Consider the following 24,655-nt stretch of genomic DNA (forward strand, 5'->3'; position numbering starts at 1 on the left):
GGTCACAACCCTGGAACTCCCTCCCTAACAGCACTGTGGGAGCACCTTCACCACACGGACTGCAGCGGTTCAAGAAGGCGGCTCACCACCACTTTCTCAAGGGGCAGTTAGGGATGGGCAATAAATGCCGGCCTTGCCAACGACACCCACATCCCGGAACGACGAAAAAATAACCTTTGCTTCCTGTCACCGAGCCAATTTTGTATCCATATCACTACCTTCCCCTTAATTCCATCGGCTGCCATCCTCTTAATAATCCTCCTTTGTGGCACTTTGTCAAATGCCTTTCAAAAGTTCATATATACAACTTCTACTGCACTATCTTGATCAACCTTCTCTGTCAACTCATCAAAGAATTCAATCAAGTTAGTCAGCCATGATTTAATAGAAGTTTTTAAAATTCTGAATAACTTTGATTAGGGTGAACAGAGAAAAGTATTTTCTCTAGAAATTTTTGGCTGGTTTTGGGCTTTTTGGATTTCGGGGCGTTAATTACGGCGGGGTGTAAAAGTTAGCGCCTGTTAATAGTTTGCGCCTCTGACTGCAAGTTTTGGCCAAAATGTAAGTCGGTGGAACGTTGACGTTAAGTCAGGTGTTGCACAACGGATTTTGTGCGCCGAACCGAAACTTGCGGCAGTAAAGAGGTTTCATTGTTGTTTAGTGCCCTGCAACATAACGTTGTGTTTTGTGTGGGTTTATTTTGGTGGGGGGTGTTGTGACTTTGTTGCAGTAAAATTTATGACTCACCATTTGCCATTGGTCTCTTGTGCATCATTCCAACGCTCACCGGAGATATGCCTTTATGGAGGCACATAGCGTGTCCAGTATTAACTCCATCCCTCAGTTTCCTCCATTTAGGAGTTGGTCCATTCTGAGCTGGCGATGTGCGACTCTTGGTCCGGCAGCAACTCCACGCTGCCTCCCCCGTGGATGGGAGGGCTATACAATGGGGGCCTCGACAAGCTGCTCTTCATCGCCCTCCTCCTCCTTAGGTGGGCCTGCAATCCCCAGGGGCAATGCCTGGCCCCTCATGATGGCCAAGCTGTGCAACATGAAGCACACCACAATGAATTCGGATACCTGTTGATGGGAATATTGAAGGCTGCCTCCTGAGCGGTCCAAGCATCGGTCTGCCTGTAGGAGACGGCATATCTCTGTCAGCACTTCCTTTCGGACACACTGCCCCTCAGAGAGCTGGAGGTCTGAGTGTTGGTGCCTGTAAACCCGTGGGGGGTAAGCCCTCCTCCCCGGACATCTTCGGCCTCTCCTCACCCATGGGTGAACATGGCCAAGAGCCCTTCTTTGAGCTTGACACCGCCTGGGAATAGCATGGAGCATGATACGCTGGTGAACTAGTAATGTCCCATTACATTCTCTCACTGAAGGTGTAAGGGCAATGTATTAGCAGTAAAGTTGAAGTTTGCAAGGCGGAGCTTCACGCAGCGTGCCGAGCACAACCGTTGTAGTCAATGTGCCCTGCGAAGTAGGATCCTCATCCCTCCATTTAAATACGCTGCCAATACCGCCTGCTGCACCCTGGGACTGTCTGGTTTTTTCAGGCGTTTCCTGGGGTTGGGCGTTAAATGAGGCATTAAGGCCAAATGTTCCATCCAGGGTGCGAGCGTCATCATCACGCTCAAAGTGGAGTGCGGGGTGGTAAGTTTTCGTATAGCCGAATCTTGCGCCCGGGCGGTAAATCCTGGATGCCCTGCATGATGCCCCAAAACAGCATTAAACGCCCCGCTGGGGGGCTAATCGAGTCACAAATGGGCTGAAAATCCAGCCCATGGTTAGTGACTAGGAGTCATCAATTTGAAATGATTACCAGGAGTCATCAATTTGAAATGATTACCAGGCACATTGGGAACAGCTGGAGGCCATTCAGCCCTTCGGGGCTGTTGCACCATTCAATTCAACCATGGCTACTCTGAACTTGGACTCCATTTACCCGCATTAGCTCCATATCCCTCGATGCCCTTCCCCAACAAATATCTGTCGAGCTCAGCTTTCAAAGTTCCAGCTGACTCCCAGAATCCACAGCCTTTTGGGGAGAGAGTTTTACATTTTCACTGTCCTTTGTGTGAAAAAATGCTCCCTGATTTTGCTCCTGATCCGCATGGCTCTCATGTGAAGATTATGTCCCTTGCTCATGATCTACCCGATCAAATCCTTTTAACATTTTAAACACCTCGATAAGAGATCGCCCCACAATCTGCTAAAGCCACTGGTTCGAGAGAGGGTTATGAAGCATGAAATGTTAGTCGAGACAAAGGCAATTTAAACGTTTAAGGAAATATTAAATACATTTGTGACGCAGAGAAAGGCACAAAGCTTTTGGAAGAATGTGGGGGAGTGGGATTAGTTCCGATCACTCGAGTAAAGAGCCACCACAGACTTGATGGTATAAGAGGCCTTTTTCTTTGATTTAAGCTTCTATGGTTTTAATCATTAATATTGCCTCATTTATCCAAACACTAATTTTTTTAAGCCACGTACCTCATCCTGCTCAGTATCAGCTGACAAGAATGATTCTGTTTGCCCTCAGATGTGGACTTGTGAATTCTGCAACAAAAATAATGCTCTGGATTATCGGTCCAACGAAGGAAGACACGGAGACGATCAGCTTTACATCCACCTGCCTAACCCTCTGACGTCTGAGCACATCAACGATTCGCTGGTCGTCTTCTGTGTTGATACCTCCGGCAGTATGAGTGTGACGTTTGAGGTAAATAGCCTGTGAGAGCCTGAGTGTGTAGTGAGAGGAGAGATGCGACCTTTAACCTGTAATACTGGTGCTGATTGAGCACATTGGTTGACACGCTCACACGATGGTGATGGGGCAACGTGAGTTTAAAGGTCAATATTTTCATCAAAATTGTTACATTTCCTTTATGGAAATATTCTTTCTTTCCATTACAGGCCAGCTTCCAATAATCGGGGCACTGTATCCCAGTGCAATGTTAGGGCACTGTACACCAGTGCAGTGTTAGGGATGCTGTATCCCAGTGCAGTGTTAGGGGCACTGTACACCAGTGCAATGTTAGGGCACTGTATCCCACAGCAATGTTAGGGGCACTGTATCCCACAGCAATGTTAGGGGCACTGTATTCCACAGCAATGTTAGGGCTCTGTATCCCAGTGCAATGTTAGGGGCACTGTATCCCAGTGCAATGTTAGGGGCACTGTATCCCAGTGCAATGTTAGGGCACTGTATCCCAGTGCAATGTTAGGGCACTGTATCCCAGTGCAATGTTAGGGGGCTGTATCCCAGTGCAATGTTAGGGGGGCTGTATTCCAGTGCAATGTTAGGGGCACTGCATCCCAGTGCAATGTTAGGGACACTGTATCCCAGTGCAATGTTAGGGCACTGTATCCCAGTGCAATGTTAGGTCACTGTATGCCAGTGCAGTGTTAGGGACGCTGTATCCCAGTGCAAACAAGCCCGGCTAGCTCAGTCGGTAGAGCATGAGACTCTTAATCTCAGGGTCGTGAGTTCGAGCCCCATGTTGGGCGAATAACATTTCTTTCGACAAGGTCCCACACAAGAGATCAATGTGCAAAGTTAAAGCACATGGGATTGGGGGTAGTGTGCTGACGTGGATTGAGAACTGGTTGTCAGACAGGAAGCAAAGAGTAGGAGTAAATGGGTACTTTTCAGAATGGCAGGCAGTGACTAGTGGGGTACCGCAAGGTTCTGTGCTGGGGCCCCAGCTGTTTACATTGTACCTTAATGATTTAGACGAGGGGATTAGATGTAGTATCACCAAATTTGCGGATGACACTAAGTTGGGTGGCAGTGTGAGCTGCGAGGAGGATGCTACGAGGCTGCAGAGTGACTTGGATAGGTTAGGTGAGTGGGCAAATGCATGGCAGATGGAGTATAATGTGGATAAATGTGAGGTTATCCACTTTGGTGGTAGAAACAGAGAGACAGACTATTATCTGAATGGTGACAGATTAGGAAAAGGGGAGGTGCAACGAGACCTGGGTGTCATGGTACATCAGTCATTGAAGGTTGGCATGCAGGTACAGCAGGCGGTTAAGAAAGCAAATGGCATGTTGGCCTTCATAGCGAGGGGATTTGAGTACAGGGGCAGGGAGGTGTTGCTACAGTTGTACAGGGCCTTGGTGAGGCCACACCTGGAGTATTGTGTACAGTTTTGGTCTCCTAACTTGAGGAAGGACATTCTTGCTATTGAGGGAGTGCAGCGAAGGTTCACCAAACTGATTCCCGGGATGGCGGGACTGACCTATCAAGAAAGACTGGATCAACTGGGCTTGTATTCACTGGAGTTCAGAAGAATGAGAGGGAACCTCATAGAAACGTTTAAAATTCTGACGGGTTTAGACAGGTTAGATGCAGGAAGAATGTTCCCAATGTTGGGGAAGTCCAGAACCAGGGGTCACAGTCTAAGGATAAGGGGTAAGCCATTTAGGACCGAGATGAGGAGAAACTTCTTCACCCAGAGAGTGCTGAACCTGTGGAATTCTCTACCACAGAAAGTTCTTGAGGCCAATTCATTAAATATATTCAAAAAGGAGTTAGATGAAGTCCTTACTACTAGGGGGATCAAGGGGTATGGCGAGAAAGCAGGAATGGGGTACTGAAGTTGCATGTTCAGCCATGAACTCATTGAATGGCGGTGCAGGCTAGAAGGGCCGAATGGCCTACTCCTGCACCTATTTTCTATGTTTCTATGTTAGGGCACTGTATCCCAGTGCAATGTTAGGGCACTGTATCCCAGTGCAGTATTAGGGGCACTGTATCCCAGTGCAATGTTAGTGGCACTGTAGCCCAGTGTAGTGTTAGGGGCACTGTATCCCAGTGCAATGTTAGTGCCTGTATCCCAGTGCAATGTTAGGGACACTTATCCCAGTGCAATGTTAGTGGTGCTTTATCCCAGTGCAATGTTAGGGACACTGTATCCCAGTGCAATGTTAGGGGCACTGTATCCTAGTGCAATGTTAGGGGAACTGTATCCCAGTGCAATGTTAGCGCACTGTATCCCAGTGCAATGTTATGACACTGTATCCCAGTGCAATGTTAGGGGCACTGTATCCCAGTGCAATGTTAGGGGCACTGTATCCCAGTGCAATGTTAGGGCACTGTATCCCAGTGCAAACAAGCCCGGCTAGCTCAGTCAGTAGAGCATGAGACTCTTAATCTCAGGGTCGTGGGTTCGAGCCCCATGTTGGGCGAATAACTTTTCTTTCGACAAGGTCCCACACAAGAGATCAATGTGCAAAGTTAAAGCACATGGGATTGGGGGTAGTGTGCTGACGTGGATTGAGAACTGGTTGTCAGACAGGAAGCAAAGAGTAGGAGTAAATGGGTACTTTTCAGAATGGCAGGCAGTGACTAGTGGGGTACTGCAAGGTTCTGTGCTGGGGCCCCAGCTGTTTACATTGTACCTTAATGATTTAGACGAGGGGATTTGATGTAGTATCTCCAAATTTGCGGATGACACTAAGTTGGGTGGCAGTGTGAGCTGCGAGGAGGATGCTACGAGGCTGCAGAGTGACTTGGATAGGTTAGGTGAGTGGGCAAATGCGTGGCAGATGAAGTATAATGTGGATAAATGTGAGGTTATCCACTTTGGTGGTAAAAACAGAGAGACAGACTATTATCTGAATGGTGACAGATATGGAAAAGGGGAGGTGCAACGAGACCTGGGTGTCATGGTACATCAGTCATTGAAGGTTGGCATGCAGGTACAGCAGGCGGTTAAGAAAGCAAATGGCATGTTGGCCTTCATAGCGAGGGGATTTGAGTACAGGGGCAGGGAGGTGTTGCTACAATTGTACAGGGCATTGGTGAGGCCACACCTGGAGTATTGTGTACAGTTTTGGTCTCCTAACTTGAGGAAGAACATTCTTGCTATTGAGGGAGTGCAGCGAAGGATCACCAAACTGATTCCCGGGATGGCGGGACTGACCTATCAAGAAAGACTGGATCAACTGGGCTTGTATTCACTGGAGTTCAGAAGAATGAGAGGGAGCCTCATAGAAACGTTTAAAATTCTGACGGGTTTAGACAGGTTAGATGCAGGAAGAATGTTCCCAATGTTGGGGAAGTCCAGAACCAGTGGTCACAGTCTAAGGATAAGGGGTAAGCCATTTAGGACCGAGATGAGGAGAAACTTCTTCACCCAGAGAGTGGTGAACCTGTGGAATTCTCTACCACAGAAATTGAGGCCAATTCACTAATATATTCAAAAAGGAGTTAGATGAAGTCCTTACTACTAGGGGAATCAAGGGGTATGGCGAGAAAGCAGGAATGGGGTCCTGAAGTTGCATGTTCAGCCATGAACTCATTGAATGGCGGTGCAGGCTAGAAGGGCCGAATGGCCTACTCCTGCACCTATTTTCTATGTTTCTATGTTTCTATGTTAGGGCACTGTATCCCAGTGCAATGTTAGGGGCACTGTATCCCAGTGCAATGTTAGGGACACTGTATCCCAGTGTAATGTTAGGGGCACTGTATCCTAGTGCAATGTTAGGGACACTGTATCCCAGTGCAATGTTAGGGGCACTGTATCCCAGTGCAATGTTAGGGCACTGTATCCCAGGGCAATGTTAGGGACGCTGTATCCCAGTGCAATGTTAGTGGTGCTTTATCCCAGTGCAATGTTAGGGACACTGTATCCCAGTGCAATGTTAGGGGCACTGTATCCCAGTGCAATGTTAGGACGCTGTATCCCAGGGCAATGTTAGGGGCACTGTATCCCAGTGCAATGTTAGGGACGCTGTATCCCAGTGCAATGTTAGGGCACTGTATCCCAGTGCAATCTTAGGGCACCATATCCCAGTGCAATGTTAGGGGCACTGTATCACAGTGCAATATTAGGGGTGCTATGTCCCAGTGCAATGTTAGGGTATTGTATTCCAGTGCAATGTTAGGGCACTGTATCCCAGTGCAATGTTAGGGCACTGTATCCCAGTGCAATGTTAGGGGCACTGTATCCCAGTGCAGTTTTAGTGACGCTGTATCCCAGTGCAATGTTATGGCACTGTATCCCAGTGAAATGTTAGGGCACTGTATCCCAGTGCAATGTTAGCGCACTGTATCCCAGTGCAATGTTAGGACACTGTATCCCAGTGCAATGTTAGGGACACTGTATCCCAGTGCAATGTTAGGGGCACTGTATCCCAGTGAAATGTTAGGGCACTGTATCCCAGTGCAATGTTAGGGCACTGTATCCCAGGACAATGTTAGGGATGCTGTATCCCAGTGCAATGTTAGTGGCACGTTATCCCAGTGCAATGTTAGTGGTGCTTTATCCCAGTGCAATGTTAGGGACACTCTATCCCAGTGCAATGTTAGGGGCACTGTATCCCAGTGCAATGTTAGGACGCTGTATCCCAGGGCAATGTTAGGGGCACTTTATCCCAGTGCAATGTTAGGGACGCTGTATCCCAGTGCAATGTTAGGGCACTGTATCCCAGTGCAATCTTCGGGCACCATATTCCAGTGCAATGTTAGGGGCACTGTATCACAGTGCAATGTTAGGGGTGCTGTTTCCCAGTGCAGTGTTAGGGTACTGTATTCCAGTACAATGTTAGGGCACTGTATCCCAGTGCAATGTTAGGGCACTGTATCCCAGTGCAATGTTAGGGGTACTGTATCCCAGTGCAGTGTTAGGGGCACTGTATCCCAGTGCAATGTTAGGAGTGCTATTTCCCAGTGCAATGTTAGGGTACTGTATTCCAGTGCAATGTTAGGGCACTGTATCCCAGTGCAATGTTAGGACGCTGTATCCCAGGGCAATGTTAGGGGCACTGTATCCCAGTGCAATGTTAGGGATGCTGTATCCCAGTGCAATGTTAGGGCACTGTATCCCAGTGCAATCTTAGGGCACCATATTCCAGTGCAATGTTAGGGGCACTGTATCACAGTGCAATGTTACGGGTGCTATTTCCCAGTGCAATGTTAGGGTACTGTATTCCAGTGCAATGTTAGGGCACTGTATCCCAGTGCAATGTTAGGGCACTGTATCCCAGTGCAATGTTAGGGGCACTGTATCCCGGTGCAATGTTAGGGGCACTGTATCCCAGTGCAATTTTAGGGGTGCTATTTCCCAGTGCAATGTTAGGGTACTGTATTCCAGTGCAATGTTAGGGCACTGTATCCCAGTGCAATGTTAGGATGCTGTATCCTAGTGCAATGTTAGGGGCACTGTATCCCAGTGCAATGTTAGGGGCACTGTATCCCAGTGCAATGTTAGGGCACTGTATCCCAGTGCAATGTTATGGCACTGTATCCCAGGGCAATGTTAGGGATGCTGTATCCCAGTGCAATGTTAGTGGTGATTTATCCCACTGCAATGTTAGGGACACTGTATCCCAGTGCAATGTTAGGGGCACTGTATCCCAGTGCAATGTTAGGACGCTGTATCCCAGGGCAATGTTAGGGGCACTGTATCCCAGTGCAATATTAGGGATGCTGTATCCCAGTGCAATGTTAGGGGCACTGTATCCCAGTGCAATGTTAGGGCACTGTATTCCAGTGCAATGTTAGGGCACTGTATCCCAGTGCAATGTTAGGGCACTATCCCAGTGCAATGTTAGGGGCACTGTGTCCCCGTGCAATGTTAGGGACACTGTATCCCAGTGCAATGTTAGGGCACTGTATTCCAGTGCAATCCTAGAGCTGTGAGAGAATTCAAGGCTTGTGTGTAATATGGAAGTTGTGTCCGAGAGTGGTGGCTATCAACCCTCTTATACAGCCTCACTGCTACATACTTCCTTGCCTGGAGTACAGGCTTCACCTTTCATTAATATAGTCTGTGTCCAGCCACTATGATCAAGTCTGCAGGTGTTAGTCTCTTGGACTAGTCATAGAAACATAGAAACATAGAAAATAGGTGCAGGAGCAGGCCATTCAGCCCTTCTAGCCTGCACCGCCATTCAATGAGTTCATGGCTGAACATGAAACTTCAGTACCCACTTCCTGCTTTCACGCCATACCCCTTGATCCCCCGAGTAGTAAGGACTTCATCTAACTCCCTTTTGAATATATTTAGTGAATTGGCCTCAACTACTTCCTGTGGTAGAGAATTCCACAGGTTCACCACTCTCTGGGTGAAGAAGTTTCTCCTTATCTCGGTCCTAAATGGCTTACCCCTTATCCTTAGACTGTGACCCCTGGTTCTGGACTTCCCCAACATTGGGAACATTCTTCCTGCATCTAACCTGTCCAAACCCGTCAGAATTTTAAACGTTTCTATGAGGTCCCCTCTCACTCTTCTGAACTCCAGTGAATACAAGCCCAATTGATCCAGTCTTTCTTGATAGGTCAGTCCCACCATCCCGGGAATCAGTCTGGTGAATCTTCGCTGCACTCCCTCAATAGCAAGAATGTCCTTCCTCAAGTTAGGAGACCAAAACTGTACACAATACTCCAGGTGTGGCCTCATTACGCTTTCACTCCTATAAGCAGATCTTATGTTCCCGATGATCTGCAGAATGCCTTAACTGACCAAAAACGAATTAAATGATCGCACAATTTGTGTACAGTAAACATCATGGGATATGTTGTTTTGGTTGAGGACTATCTATTGCCCAGAACTCCCTTGCTCCTCGTCCAATATTGACCAACACATCTTTTACATCCACCTGAGAGTGTCGGTGGGGTTTCGGCTAAATGTCTCATCTGAACGACAGCACCTCCAACAGTGCAACACTCCCTCAGCACTGCCCCTACGCCAGCGCAGCGCTCTTTTGGTATTGACCCTCCGACAGTGCAGCACTCCCACAGCAATGCCCCTCCGACAGTGCGGCGCTCCCTCAGTATTGACCCTCCGGCAGTGCGGCACTCCCTCAGCACTGCCCCTCCAACAGTGCGGCGCTCCCTCAGTATTGACCCTCTGGCAGTGCGGCACTCCCTCAGTACTGCCACTCCGACAGTGCATCATCATCATCATAGGCAGGCCCTCGAAATTGAGGAAGACTTGCTTCCACTCTAAAAGTGAGTTCTCAGCTGACTGAACAGTCCAATACGAGAGCCACAGTTTCTGTCACAGGTGGGACAGACAGTGGTTGAAGGAAAGGGTGGGTGGGGAGTCTGGTTTGCCGCACGCTCCTTCCGCCTTGGTTTCTGCATGCTCTCAGCGATGAGTCTTGAGGTGCTCAGCACCCTCCCGGATGCTCTTCCTCCACTTAGGGCGGTCTTTGGCCAGGGCCAGGGTCTCCCAGGTGTCGGTGGGGATGTTGCACTTCATCAGGTAGGATTTGAGGGTGTCCTTGAAACGTTTCCTCTGCCCATCTGGGGCTCGCCGCCATGTCGGAGTTCCGAGTAGAGCGCTTGCTTTGGGTGTCTTGTGTCAGGCATGCAAACTATGTGGCGTGCCCAGCGGAGCTGGTCGAGTGTGGTCAGTGCTTCGATGCTGGGGATGTTGGGCCTGATCCAGAACACTGACGCTGGTGCGTCTGTCCTCCCGGGGGATTTGCAGGATCTTGCGGAGGCAGCGTTGGTGATATTTCTCCAGCGATTTGAGGTGTCTACTGTATATGGTCCACATCTCTGAGCCATATAGGGCGGGTATCATTACTGCCCTGTAGATCATTGCAGCGCTCCCTCAGTACTATATTGGGAGCGTAAGCCTAGATTATATGCTGAAATCTCTGGAGTGCAGCTTGAACATACAACCTTCAGACTCTGAGATGAGAGAGCTACCATTGAGCCAAGGCTGACACCCTTAGAGATCAGGGGTGGGAAATATGTGGGCCTTCTGGAACATTCCTGTAACAGTGGTGAGCGCCAGAAGGGCCGTAAATTAAGCCAGGACATGGATTTTGGGAGTTCCCATGTCCCTGGCCTCTCAGATTCCACATATACAGTGAGGTCACCCTGTTGTGCCTCACCACCACATCTCTTAACCCCCCCCCACCCAGTACCCCCCACCCCCTCAGCCCCCCATCAGCCTCCATCCCCCCCAGCCCCCATCCCTCCCACCCCACCAGCCCCCTATCCCCCCATTCCCCCCCAGCCCCCCCATCTCCCCCACCTCCCTCCCCCCAGCCCCCCACCTCCCAGCCCCCCATCCCCCCATCCTCCCTCAGCCCCCCACCTCCCAGCCCCCCTTCCCCCCCCAGCCCCCCTATGCCCCCCACCCCCCCAGCCTGCGGCACTAATTTGTCAGACAGCTTGTCCGACATCCAGTACTGAATGCACAGAAATTTCCTCCAACTAAATATTGGGAAGACGAAGTCATTGCCTTCGTTTCCTATCACCTTAGCCACCTACTCCATCCCTCTCCCTGCCACTGTCTGAAACTGAACCAGTCTGTTCACAACCTTTGTGTCTTATTTGACCCTGAGAGGAGCTTCCGACCCCATAATCTGCTCACTAATACCACCTTTTTCCTGCTCCGTAACATCGCCCGACTCTCCCCCTGCTTCAGCTCATCTGCTGCTGAAACCCTCATCTATGAGAATCGTAGCACAGTGGTTATGTTACTGGACCAGTAATCCAGAGGCTGGACTAATGATCCAGAAACGTGTGTTCAAATCCCACCACGGCAGCTGGGGAATTTAAATTCAGTTCATTAAATAAAGCTGGAATGAAAATCTATTATCAGTAATGGTGAGCATGAAACTACTGGATTGTTATAAAAACCCATCGGGTTCACTAATGTCCCTTTAGGGAAGGAAATCTGCCGCCCTTACCTGGTCTGGCCTATATGTGACTCCAGACCCACAGCAATGTGGTTGACTTTTAACTGCCCCTGCAATGGCCCAGCGAGACATAGAAACATAGAAACATAGAAAATAGGTGCAGGAGTAGGCCATTCGGCCCTTCTAGCCTGCACCGCCATTCAATGAGTTCATGGCTGAACATGCAACTTCAGTACCCCATTCCTGCTTTCTCACCATACCCCTTGATTCCCCTAGTAGTAAGGACTTCATCTAACTCCTTTTTGAATATATTTAGTGAATTGGCCTCAACAACTTTCTGTGGTAGAGAATTCCACAGGTTCACCACTCTCTGGGTGAAGAAATTCCTCCTCATCTCGGTCCTAAATGGCTTCGCCCTTATCCTTAGACTGTGTCCCCTGGTTCTGGACTTCCCCAACATTGGGAACATTCTTCCTGCATCTAACCTGTCCAAACCCGTCAGAATTTTAAACGTTTCTATGAGATCCCCTCTCATTCTTCTGAACTCCAGTGAATACAAGCCCAGTTGATCCAGTCTTTCTTGATAGGTCAGTCCCGCCATCCCGGGAATCAGTCTGGTGAACCTTCGCTGCACTCCCTCAATAGCAAGAATGTCCTTCCTCAGGTTAGGAGACCAAAACTGTACACAATACTCCAGGTGTGGCCTCACCAAGGCCCTGTACAATTGTAGCAACACCTCTCTGCCCTTGTACTCAAATCCCCTCGCTATGAAGGCCAACATGCCATTTGCTTTCTTAACCGCCTGCTGTACCTGCATGCCAACCTTCAATGACTGATGTACCATGACACCCAGGTCTCTTTGCACCTCCCCTTTTCCTAATCTGTCACCATTCAGATAATAGTCTGTCTCTCTGTTTTTACCACCAAAGTGGATAACCTCATATTTATCCACATTATACTTCATCTGCCATGCATTTGCCCACTCACCTAACCTATCCAAGTCGCTCTGCAGCCTCATAGAATCCTCCTTGCAGCTCACACTGCCACCCAACTTAGTGTCATCCGCAAATTTGGAGATACTACATTTAATCCCCTCGTCTAAATCATTAATGTACAGTGTAAACAGCTGGGGCCCCAGCACTGAACCTTGCGGTACCTCACTAGTCACTGCCTGCCATTCTGAAAAGTCCCCATTTACTCCTACTCTTTGCTTCCTGTCTGACAACCAGTTCTCAATCCATGTCAGCACACTACCCCCAATCCCATGTGCTTTAACTTTGCACATTAATCTCTTGTGTGGGACCTTGTCGAAAGCCTTCTGAAAGTCCAAATATACCACATCAACTGGTTCTCCCTTGTCCACTCTACTGGAAACATCCTCAAAAAATTCCAGAAGATTTGTCAAGCATGATTTCCCTTTCACAAATCCATGCTGACTTGGACCTATCATATTACCTCTTTCCAAATGCACTGTTATGACATCCTTAATAATTGATTCCATCATTTTACCCACTACCGATGTCAGGCTGACCGGTCTGTAATTCCCTGTTTTCTCTCTCCCTCCTTTTTTAAAAAGTGGGGTTACATTGGCTACCATCCACTCCATAGGAACTGATCCAGAGTCAATGGAATGTTGGAAAATGACTGTCAATGCATCCACTATTTCCAAGGCCACCTCCTTAAGTACTCTGGGATGCAGTCCATCAGGCCCTGGGGATTTATCGGCCTTCAATCCCATCAATTTCCCCAACACAATTTCCCGACTAATAAGGATTTCCCTCAGTTCCTCCTCCTTACTAGACCCTCCGACCCCTTTTATATCCGGAAGGTTGTACTGCGTTGTACCAAACCGCTACAAGAAACAATAAAACCAGATGGACCACTTGGCATCGGCACCGGACATGGCAACCGCACACCATGCTCAGTCCGCCCGGCAAAGTCTTTCTTACCAACATCTGGAGACTTGTGCCAAAATTTAGTGGGCTGTCCCACAGACTAATCAAGCAATAGGCTGGCATAGTCATACCTTTCAGCCAATGTCCCAGACTCTTCCATCACCGCCCCTGGGTATGACCAGAGGTGGTAGCTCAGTGGTATACAGTCAAGAGAGAGTGGCCCTCGGAGTCCACAACATTGACTCCAGACCCTATGAAGTCTCATGGCATCAGGTCAAACACGGGAAAGGAAACCTCCTGCTGATTACCACTCACCACCCTCCCTCAGCTGATGAATCAGTACTCGTCCACATTGAACACCACTTGGAAGAATCACTGAGAGTAATCGAATATATGCACCTTGAGGATGCTCACATAGTTGTAGAGCTGTTGACCAAGCTCTCAGGAGTCGGCGCCTCACAACTTGAACCTCCTCCGGGAAACCCCCTCCATGCCTTTCAGTTCTGCGCGGAGGGGATTCCTGTATGGCTGCTCCTGCACACTCTCCATATTGCCATCCTTATCTGCCGTCCGGACACGCCATGGCACACCATCTTACCATCTGGAGGAAGCGGGGGTCCCGTGCAATAAGTCTTTAAGCCCATTCACGGACTCCCAGGCTGTCTGCAATTTCTGCAGTCTGGAGGAGTCCGTGTTCCAAACCTATGTTGTATGTGTGAGATTGCACTTCCGTTATTTGAAGAGGCTACTCCTTGATTTCTGGTTGCACTTCAGTCCCACACTCCTGATCTTTGAGCACCCTGTGCGGAGGGGAGCGGGCAGGTCGGAAGGCCTCCTTGTAGGACTGCTCCCGGGCCTGGCCAAGGGAGCCATCAACTGGTCCAGGCAGTGGGCGGTTGAGGGGGTCGTTCAGCCAGACTGCCTGCCTCTCTTCCGCGCGTACATCGCGCCAGGGTGTCCCTGGAGATGGAGCACGCGGTGTCCACCAGTATGCTTGCGGCCTTCCGCGAGAGGTGGGCGCCGGAGGGACTGGAGTGCATCATCAGCCCCGGAAACCAAATTTTAATTTAATTTGGCAAAGTTCCCAGTTGATTTGGACATTTGTGGGATCTAGAGCCCTTACAAAAAGGGGGTACTTGATTTAAAAGTTCTATCTAAAATAGTTGTAGAGCTGTTGCATTGTTAGTGGCTTAGCCAGTCATGTGATGTTCACAAGGCTCAATAAAACCCCAGCCAGTTGGGTTCGGGGGATCCATGATGAGGCAGGTGGTTGTGAGCCTTGTGGATGAACTAGTAATGTGTAGTGTGATTGTTAAACCTTTTGCTGATAAACCAACTAGTTCTTAATAGCAATGTGTTGTGATGAATTCTTAAGCAAAGAACCCATGAAGCAAATACATTGCAGGTAGCAAGGGCACAGAATGTACTCTGGGTGGGGGACTTCAATATCCATCACCAGGAGTGGCTCGGTAGCACCACTACTGACCGAGCTGGCCGAGACCTGAGGCACATAACTGGGTCTGCGGCAGGTGGTGAGAGAACCAACATGAGGGAAAAACCGAGTTGACCTCGTCCTCATCAATCTACCTGTCGCAGATGCATCTGTCCATGACAGTACTGGTAGCTGTCATCACCGCACAGACCTTGTGTAGACGAAGTCCCGGTTACACACTGAGGACACCCTCCATCGTGTTGTGTGGCACTGTGCTAAATAGGATAGATACACTGGTAGAGTGGACAAGGGAGAACCAGTGGATGTGGTGTATTTGGACTTTCAAAAGGCTTTTGACAAGGTCCCACACAAGAGATTGGTGTGCAAAATTAAAGCACATGGTATTGGGGATGTCATGTATCTTACATTATTATATATAACTGTATCCTAACATGCTATACATGACTGTAATAAGATATGACCTGTAACCACCAGCATACCTTACCACCAGGGGTGCACTTGCAAGAGACAGGTATATAAGGACAGGTCTCAGGCAAGTGCAGCATTCCAGAGCTGTGAAATAAAGGTGCAGGTCCAGAGTGACCTTGACTTCACTACATGCCTCGTGTGAGTCTGTACTGAGGGGACAGGACTTTACAGTGGCGACGAGTTACGGGATTACAGAATCCACAGAATGCTGAACAACGGATCAGATGAAAAGTACAATGTGGGAGACAATTAGGAGGACTTTATAGAAAGGCTCCAGCAAAGCTTTGTAACCAAAGACTGGTTAGGCAACAATAAGACAGTCTAGAGAAGTGCCCATCTCTTGACCAGCTGTGGCTCGAAAACATACACTTTAATGAAGTATCTGTTGGCACCCGAGAAACCAGCAAGCAAGTCGTTTGAAGAATTGAGCACACTGGTAAGAGACCACCTGAAGCCAGCGAGCAGCCTACACATGGCCAGACACAGGTTCTACAACTACAGACGCTGTGTGGGCCAGAGCATACCCGACTTCGTGGCGGAACTTCGGAGTTTGGCTAGTTTATGTGAGTTCTCCGATGAACTGAGGAGAGAAATGCTGAGAGACTTTTTCATTGAAAGAATAGGCCACTGAGGCATATTCTGAAAGCTCATAGAGACCAAGAACCTGACCTTAGAGGCAGCAGCACTGGTTGCACAGACATTCTTGGCAGGGGAAGAAGAAACGAGGTTGATTTACAATGCAGGTACGACAACTAACAAAATATCGGAACAAGAAGTTCACAGCACTAAACAAGCTGCTACCCCCACACACAGACAAAACCGGGAGAACAGGCTCTCGACAGCAGGCAGAAGCCATCAATGGCCACAGGAATGGCCGTTCATACCTCATCAACCCACAATGCAAGCAATCAACTACAAACTGAGAGAAGCTCAAGAGAGATCAGCCAGACGCAGCTCATTCTTTGGGAACACTTTAAACAATAGAACAGGTCTGTGCTGGAGGTGTGGGGGTGGGCACTCGTCAAGGGGATGTCGATTTCAGCAGAAATTGTGAATATACAGGGCATTTGGCCTGCATGTGCAAAAAAACGGCAGCTCGGCTGGGATATGAATCGGATGGGTCGGGAAGCGGACCAGAAGATGGTGGGGACAGTACCCGGGACACCGATGTACAGCGGGTCAACACGATCAATGGCCGCTGCTCCTACAACAGGACGCCTCCTATAATGATGAGGGTCCTACTCTACGAGATATCTGTCAACATGGAGCTGGAGCTGGAAAGAAAGGAAAGATAGATTACGAAGGTAAACTTACGCAAAACATAAAAACAGATAGTAAAAGCTTTTACAGATATATAAAACGGAAAAGAGTGACTAAAGTAAATGTTGGTCCTTTAGAAGATGAGAAGGGGGATTTAATAATGGGAAATGTGGAAATGGCTGAGCCCTTAAACAATTATTTTGCTTCGGTCTTCACAGTGGAAGACACAAAAACCATGCCAAAAATTGCTGGTCACAGGAATGTGGGAAGGGAGGACCTTGAGACAATCACTATCACAAGGGGGGTAGTGCTGGACAGGCTAATGGGACTCAAGGTAGACAAGTCCCCTGGTCTGGATGAAATGCATCCCAGGGTATTAAAAGAGATGGCGGAAGTTATAGCAGATGCATTCGTTATAATCTACCAAAATTCTCTGGACTCTGGGGAGGTACCAGCGGATTGGAAAGCAGCTAATGTAACGCCTCTGTTTAAAAAAAGGGGCAGACAAAAGGCAGGTTACTATAGGCTGGTTAGTTTAACATCTGTAGTGAGCAAAATGCTTGAAACTATCATTAAAGAAGAAATAGCAGGACATCTAGATAGGAATAGTGCAATCAAGCAGATGCAGCATGGATTCATGAAGGGGAAATCATGTTTAACTAATTTACTAGAATTCTTTGAGGATATAACGAGCATGGTGGATAGAGGTGTACCGATGGATGTGGTGTATTTAGATTTCCAAAAGGCATTCGATAAGGTGCCACACAAAAGGTTACTGCAGAAGATAAAGGTAGGTGGAGTCAGAGGAAATGTATTAGCATGGATAGAGAATTGGCTGGCTAACAGAAAGCAGAGAGTTGGGATAAATGGGTCCTTTTTGGGTTGGAAATCGGTGGTTAGTGGTGTGCCACAGGGATCGGTGCTGGGACCACAATTGTTTACAATATACATAGATGACCTGGAAGAGGAGACAGAGTGTAGTGTAACAAAATTTGCAGATGACACAAAGATTAGTGGGAAAGCGGGTTGTGTCGAGGACACAGAGAGGCTGCAAAGAGATTTAGATAGGTTAAGCAAATGGGCTAAGGTTTGGCAGATGGAATACAATGTCGGAAAGTGTGAGGTCATCCACCTTGGCAAAAAAAACAGTAAAAGGGAATATTATTTGAATGGGGAGAAATTACAACATGCTGTGGTGCAGAGGGACCTGGGGGTCCTTGTGCATGAATCCCAAAAAGTTAGTTTGCAGATGCAGCAGGTAATCAGGAAGGCGAATGGAATGTTGGCCTTCATTGCGAGAGGGATGGAGTACAAAAGCAGGGAGGTCCTGCTGCAACTGTATAGGGTATTAATGAGGCCGCACCTGGAGTACTGCGTGCAGTTTTGGTCACTTTACTTTAGGAAGGATATACTGGCTTTGGAGGGGGTACAGAGATGATTCACTAGGCTGATTCCGGAGATGAGGGGGGTTACCTTATGCTGATAGATTGAACAGACTGGGTCTTTACTCGTTGGAGTTCAGAAGGATGAGGGGTGATCTTATAGAAACATTTAAAATAATGAAAGGGATAGACAAGATAGAGGCAGAGAGGTTGTTTCCACTGGTCGGGGAGACTAGAACTAGGGGGCACAGCCTCAAAATACGGGGGAGCCAATTTAAAACCGAGTTGAGAAGGAATTTCTTCTCCCAGAGGGTTGTGAATCTGTGGAATTCTCTGCCCAAGGAAGCAGTTGAGGCGAGCTCATTGAATGTATTCAAGTCACAGATAGATAGATTTTTAACCAATAAGGGAATTAAGGGTTATGGGGAGCGGGCGGGTAAGTGGAGCTGAGTCCACGGCCAGATCAGCCATGATCTTGTTGAATGGCGGAGCAGGCTCGAGGGGCTAGATGGCCTACTCCTGTTCCTAATTCTTATGTTCTTATGTTCTTATGGATACGGGAGCGAGTCAATCTCTCATGGGCGCTCAACAAGTTGAACAACTGTGGCTGCATGAAAGAGACAGACCAAAACTCACAAGGGTCGACACCAAACTAAGGACCTGTACCAAATAAATCGTACCAGTCCTTGGCAGCGCCATGCTCTCTGTCACACACAAAGGGACAGTGAACTGACTTCCCCTGTGGATTGTCCCCAGAGACCCCCCAGCACTGCTGGGGAGAAGCTGGCTGGCAAAACTAAACTGGAAATGGGATGATGTCCATGCCATGTCATTAGAGGAACGGACCTCCTGCTCAACAGTTATAAAGCGATTTGAACATCTCTTTCAGTCAGGTGTGGGCACTTTCAAAGGGGCCAAATTCAAAATCTACATCACACAGGATGCTAGACCGGTCCATCACAAGGCCAGAGCTGTACCCTATGTGATGAGGGAAAAGATTGAACACGAACTAGCAGGCTTCTGCGGGAAGGCATTATATCACCTGTGGAATTTAGCGACTGGGCAAGTCCCATCGTCCCAGTCATGAAGCCTGATGGGTCTGTACGAATCTGTGGGGACTACAAATCTACCATAAACAGAGTCTCCCTACAGGACCAGTACCCGCTGCCCAGAGCGGAGGACTTATTTGCCACATTGGCTGGAGGTAAACTTTTCTCAAAATTAGACCTCACATCTGCATATATGACGCAAGAATTGACCAAGGAATCCAAGCTACTCACTGACTGGGATCCCCCCCGAGCAACTGTTGATGAAAAGGACTTTAAAAACAAGGCTCTCATTAATCCTCCCAGACATGCACGAAATCATTGAGGCAAAGCGCCGTAAGCTGACTGAGTACCATGACAGAAATTCGAGGGGGAGATGGAATGAGATAGGGGACAAAGTGTTTGTACTAAACTATGGCAGGGGTCCCAAATGGCTTGCAGTGACAGTAACGGGCAAGGAAGGAAACAGGCTACTGGTAGTACAAATGGACAATGGCAAAACCTGCCGGAGGCATGTAGACCAAGTCAAAAGCAGATTTACCAACAACACTGCGGAACCAGAGGCAGACTACAATGTGGAACTCACACCACACCTGGTGGACAGACAGAGGGAACAACCTGAGGAAAGGGCAATCCCAACAGACAGCCCAGGCAAGTCAACAACAATCACACCAATCGAAACAGACAGCCCAGGCGAGATACAGACACCAAGGCAAACAACTGAACCACAACTCAGACGCTCCACGCGAGAGCGTAGACCACCTGAGAGACTGAACCTATAAAGACAATAAGACCTTGGGGGAGGGTGATGTCATGTATCTTACATTATTATATATAACTGTATCCTAACATGCTATACATGACTGTAATAAGATATGACCTGTAACCACCAGCATACCTTACCACCAGGGGTGCACTTGCAAGAGACAGGTATATAAGGACAGGTCTCAGGCAAGTGCAGCATTCCAGAGCTGTGAAATAAAGGTGCAGGTCCAGATTGACCTTGACTTCACTACATGCCTTGTGTGAATCTGTACTGAGGAGACAGGACTTTACAGGGTGTAATGTACTGACGTGGATGGAGAACTGGTTGACAGACAGGAAGCAGAGAGTCGGGATAAACGGGTCCTTTTCAGAATGGCAGGCAGTGACAAGTGGAGTGCCGCAGGGCTCAGTGCTGGGACCCCAGCTATTTATAATATACATTAATGATTTAGACGAAGGAATTGAGTGTAATATCTCCAAGTTTGCAGATGACACTAAGCTGGGTGGCAGTGTGAGATGTGAGGAGGATGCTAAGAGACTGCAGGGTGACTTGGACATGTTAGGTGAGTGGGCAGATGCATGACAGATACAGTATAATGTGGATAAATGTGAGGTTATCCACTTTGGTGGCAAAAACATGAAGACAGAATATTATCTGAATGGCGGCAGATTAGGAAAAGGGGAGGTGCAACGAGACCTGGGTGTCATGGTACATCAGTCATTGAAAGTGGGCATGCAGGTACAGCAGCAGTGAAGAAGGCAAATGGTATGTTGGCCTTCATAACTAAGGGATTTGAGTATAAAGGAGCAGGGAGGTCTTACTGCAGTTGTACAGGGCCTTGGTGAGGCCTCACCTGGAATATTGTGTTCAGTTTTGGTCTCCTAATCTGAGGAAGGACGTTCTTGCTATTGAGGGAGTGCAGCGAAGGTTCACCAGACTGAGTCCAGGGAGGGCAGGATTGACATATGAGGAGAGACTGGATCGACTGGGCCTGTATTCACTGGAGTTTAGAAGGATGAGAGGGGATCTCATAGAAACATATAAAATTCTGACGGGACTGGACAGGTTAGATGCAGGAAGAATGTTCCCGATGTTGGGGAGTCCAGGACCAGGGGTCATAGTCTAAGGATAAGGGGTAAGCCATTTAGGACTGAGATGACGAGAAACTTCTTCACTCAGAGTTGTAAACCTGTGGAATTCCCTACCGCAGAGAGTTGTTGATGCCAGTTCGTTGGATATATTCAAGAGAGAGTTGGATATGGCCCTTACGGCTTAAGGGATCAAGGGGTATGGAGAGAGAGCAGGAAAGGGGTACTGAGGTGAATGATCGGCCATGATCTTATTGAATGGTGGTGCAGGCTCGAAGGGCCAAATGGCCTATCCTGCACCTATTTTCTATGTTTCTATGTTTCTAACAGATCTAGCAGCTCAAAACTGGGTATCCATGAGGCGCTGTCGGCCACCACAATCTGTAACCTCGTGGCTCGGCAAATCCCTCAACCTACCATTGACACCAAGCCAGGGAACCAACCCTGGTTCAATGAGGAGTGTAGAAGAGCATGCCAGGAGCAGCACCAGGTGTACCTAAAAATGAGGTGCCAACCTGGGGAAGCTGCAACACAGGACTACATGCCCGCTAAACAGTGGAAGCAGCATGCTATAGACAGAACTAAGTGATCCCACTATCAACGGATCAGATCAAAGCTTTTCAGTCCTGCCACTTCCAGTGGTGAATGGGGGTCAGCCATTAAACAACTAACAGGAGAGGGTGGCTCCATGAACGTGTCCCCATCCTCAATGTGAGTGCAAAAGACAAGGCTACAGTGTTTGCAACATCTTCAGCCAGAAGTGCTGAGTGAATTATCCATCTCGGCCTCCTCCTGAGGTCCCCACCATCACAGAAGCCAGTCTTCAGCCAATTCGATCACTCCACGTGATATCGATATCAAGAAACGGCTGAGTGCACCAGATACAGCAAAGACTATGGGCCCCGACAACAGCCCGGCTGTCGTGCTGAAGACTTGTGCTCCAGAACTAGCTGTGCCACTAGCCAAGCTGTTCCAGTACAGCTACAACACTGGCAGCTACCCGACAATGTGGACAACTGCCCAGGTATGTCCTGTCCACCGAGTGTAATGTAGTCAAGTTTGCTGATAATACAAAGATGGGTGGGAAAGCAAATTGTGAGGAGGACACAAAAAATCTGCAAAGTGATTTGGGGCTAGATTTTACACTTTTGTGCAGATCGCCCAAAAATGGGCATTATTTCCGGCATGGGTGATAAAAATGGGTTTTCAGATCGCCGGCTTCTCGCCCATTCTCAAAGCACCTAGTCTCCATTTTTTAAATTGGGCGTTACTGTGAGCGATATGAAATGGGCGGTAGCGTTAAATCTCACTGACCTTCTGCTGTAAAGTGTCGCCGCCCTTAGCAACGGCATGGCAACGCTCGATACCCGCGATTCAGGAGGTCAAGGGTCATTATGACATGCGCAGAAGAGGAGACAGAGAGAGAGGGAGCTCAGAGGGACTGAAGGCCTGTGTGGGTGTGGTGTGTGCTTGTTTGGCTGTTGTGGGAGGCACGAGGGAGAGTCACCAGCAGCAAAAAGCCCACTAAACATCAAGAGCATAGTTGGCACTGAGTTTTTGTCGAACAAATAATATATAACATGGAAGGGATGGTGGAGGCCCTGGGGCTGGTAGCCAGGAACACTGGTGGCAGAGGGCTCCCAGTGGTCCCGGAGCACGGCACTGCACCCCAAGGTGCCACAACCCCATTGCCAAACAATGAGAGCCAGGAGCAACATCTTGCTTCTGGCTCGGAGCACGCTTCCACCTCGGGATTGTCCTCTCCCGTATCCGTCCAAGCAGCGATTCAGCTGTCATCCCTCCCCCCTCCGCCCCCACCCCCCCCAATGAAGCAGTGCCTGAGGAGCTCCTCGGCCAAGTGGCTTGGAGTCAGGAGGGGAAGGGGAAGGGGTAAAGGTGGGGAGGAGAAGTGTGGGGGGAAGGGGGGGGAAGGGTTGGTTTTTACAGAAATACTTACGATTTCAGACAAATGTTCGGTTTAAATGTTTTTTATTTAACAAAACCATGTTGCGCATTGGCTCAGATAGCTACACCATTACACGCTAGTGATTCCTTAACATCAAAGGGTATAATTTCTTGAATCAACTTAAACTTCAACTGACACCAAAGTGATGCCCAATATAGAAACATAGAAACATAGAAAATAGGTGCAGGAGTAGGCCATTCGGCCCTTCGAGCCTGCACCACCATTCAATAAGATCATGGCTGATCATTCCCTCAGTACCCCTTTCCTGCTTTCTCTCCATACCCTTTGATCCCTTTAGCCGTAAGGGCCATATCTAACTCCCTCTTGAATATATCCAATGAACTGGCATCAACAAATCTCTACATTAGGGAATTCCACAGGTTAACAACTCTCTGAGTGAAGAAGATTCTCCTCATCTCAGTCCTAAATGACTTAGCCATTATCCTTAGACTATGTCCGCTGGTTCTGGACTTCCCCAACATCGCGAACATTCTTCCTGCATCTAACCTGTCCAGTCCCGTCAGAATGTTATATGTTTCTATGAGGTCTCCTCTCATCCTTCTAAACTCCAGTGAATACAGGCCCAGTTGATCCAGTCTCTCCTCATATGACAGCTCAACCATCCCTGGAATCCCTGTAAACCTTCGCTGCACTCCCTCAATAGCAAGAACGTCCTTCCTCAGATTAGGACACCAAAACTGAACACAATATTCCAGGTGAGGCCTCACTAAGGCCCTGTACAACTGCAGTAAGACCTCCCTGCTCCTATACTCAAATCCCCTAGCTATGAAGGCCAACATACCATTTGCCTTCTTCACCGCCTGCTGAACCTGCATGCCAACTTTCAATGACTGATGTACCATGACACCCAGGTCTCGTTGCACCTCCCCTTTTCCTAATCTGCCGCCATTCAGATAATATTCTGCCTTCAGGTTTTTGCCACCAATGTGGATAACCTCACATTTATCCACATTATACTGCATCTGCCACGCATTTTCCCACTCACCTAACCTGTCCAAGTCACCCTGCAGCCTTTTAGCATCCCCCTCACATCTCACACTGCCACCCAGCTTAGTGTCATCTGCAAACTTGGAGATATTACACTCAATTCCTTCATCAAAATCATTAATGTATATTGTAAATAGCTGGAGTCCCAGCACGGAACCCTGCGGCACCCCACTACACACTGCCTGCCATTCTGAAAAGGACCCGATAATCCCGACTCTCTGCTTCCTGTTTGCCAACCAGTTCTCTATCCACGTCAGTACATTATCCCCAATACCATGTGCTTTAATTTTGCACACCAATCTCTTGTGTGGGACCTTGTCAAAAGCCTTTTAAAAGTCCAAATACACCACATCCACTGGTTCTCCCTTGTCCACTCTACTAGTTACATCCTCAAAAAATTCTAGAAGATTTGTCAAGCATTATTTCCCTTTCATAAATCTATGCTGACTTGGACCGATCCTGTCACTGCTTTCCAAATGCGCTGCTATTTCATCTTTAATAATTAATTCCAACATTTTCCCCACTACTGATGTCAGGCTAACCGGTCTATAATTACCCGTTTTCTCTCTCCCTCCTTTCTTAAAAAGTGGTGTTACATTTGCTACCCTCCAGTCCATAGGAACTGATCCAGAGTTGATAGACTGTTGGAAAATGATCACCAATACATCCACTATTTCTAGAGCCATTTCCTTAAGTACCCTGGGATG

The 24,655-nt window shown here is 48.3% G+C and overlaps 1 protein-coding gene and 2 non-coding genes across 3 annotated transcripts in view; all 3 read left to right on the forward strand.

Annotated features, from left to right (window-relative positions):
• Positions 1 to 24,655, forward strand: part of LOC139230552 (circularly permutated Ras protein 1-like) — a 189,922-nt gene that overhangs the window by 59,883 nt on the left and 105,384 nt on the right. The window contains exon 7 of the mRNA XM_070862386.1: positions 2,546 to 2,725. Coding sequence (XP_070718487.1) covers positions 2,546 to 2,725 — 180 coding nt within the window. The remainder of the gene's footprint in view (positions 1 to 2,545; positions 2,726 to 24,655) is intronic.
• On the forward strand, positions 3,441 to 3,513 carry trnak-cuu (transfer RNA lysine (anticodon CUU)). The gene has a single exon. It is a non-coding gene; the product is annotated as a tRNA-Lys (tRNA).
• On the forward strand, positions 5,127 to 5,199 carry trnak-cuu (transfer RNA lysine (anticodon CUU)). The gene has a single exon. It is a non-coding gene; the product is annotated as a tRNA-Lys (tRNA).

This window comes from Pristiophorus japonicus, chromosome 19 (genome assembly GCF_044704955.1).
Source record: "Pristiophorus japonicus isolate sPriJap1 chromosome 19, sPriJap1.hap1, whole genome shotgun sequence".
NCBI lineage: Eukaryota > Metazoa > Chordata > Chondrichthyes > Pristiophoridae > Pristiophorus > Pristiophorus japonicus.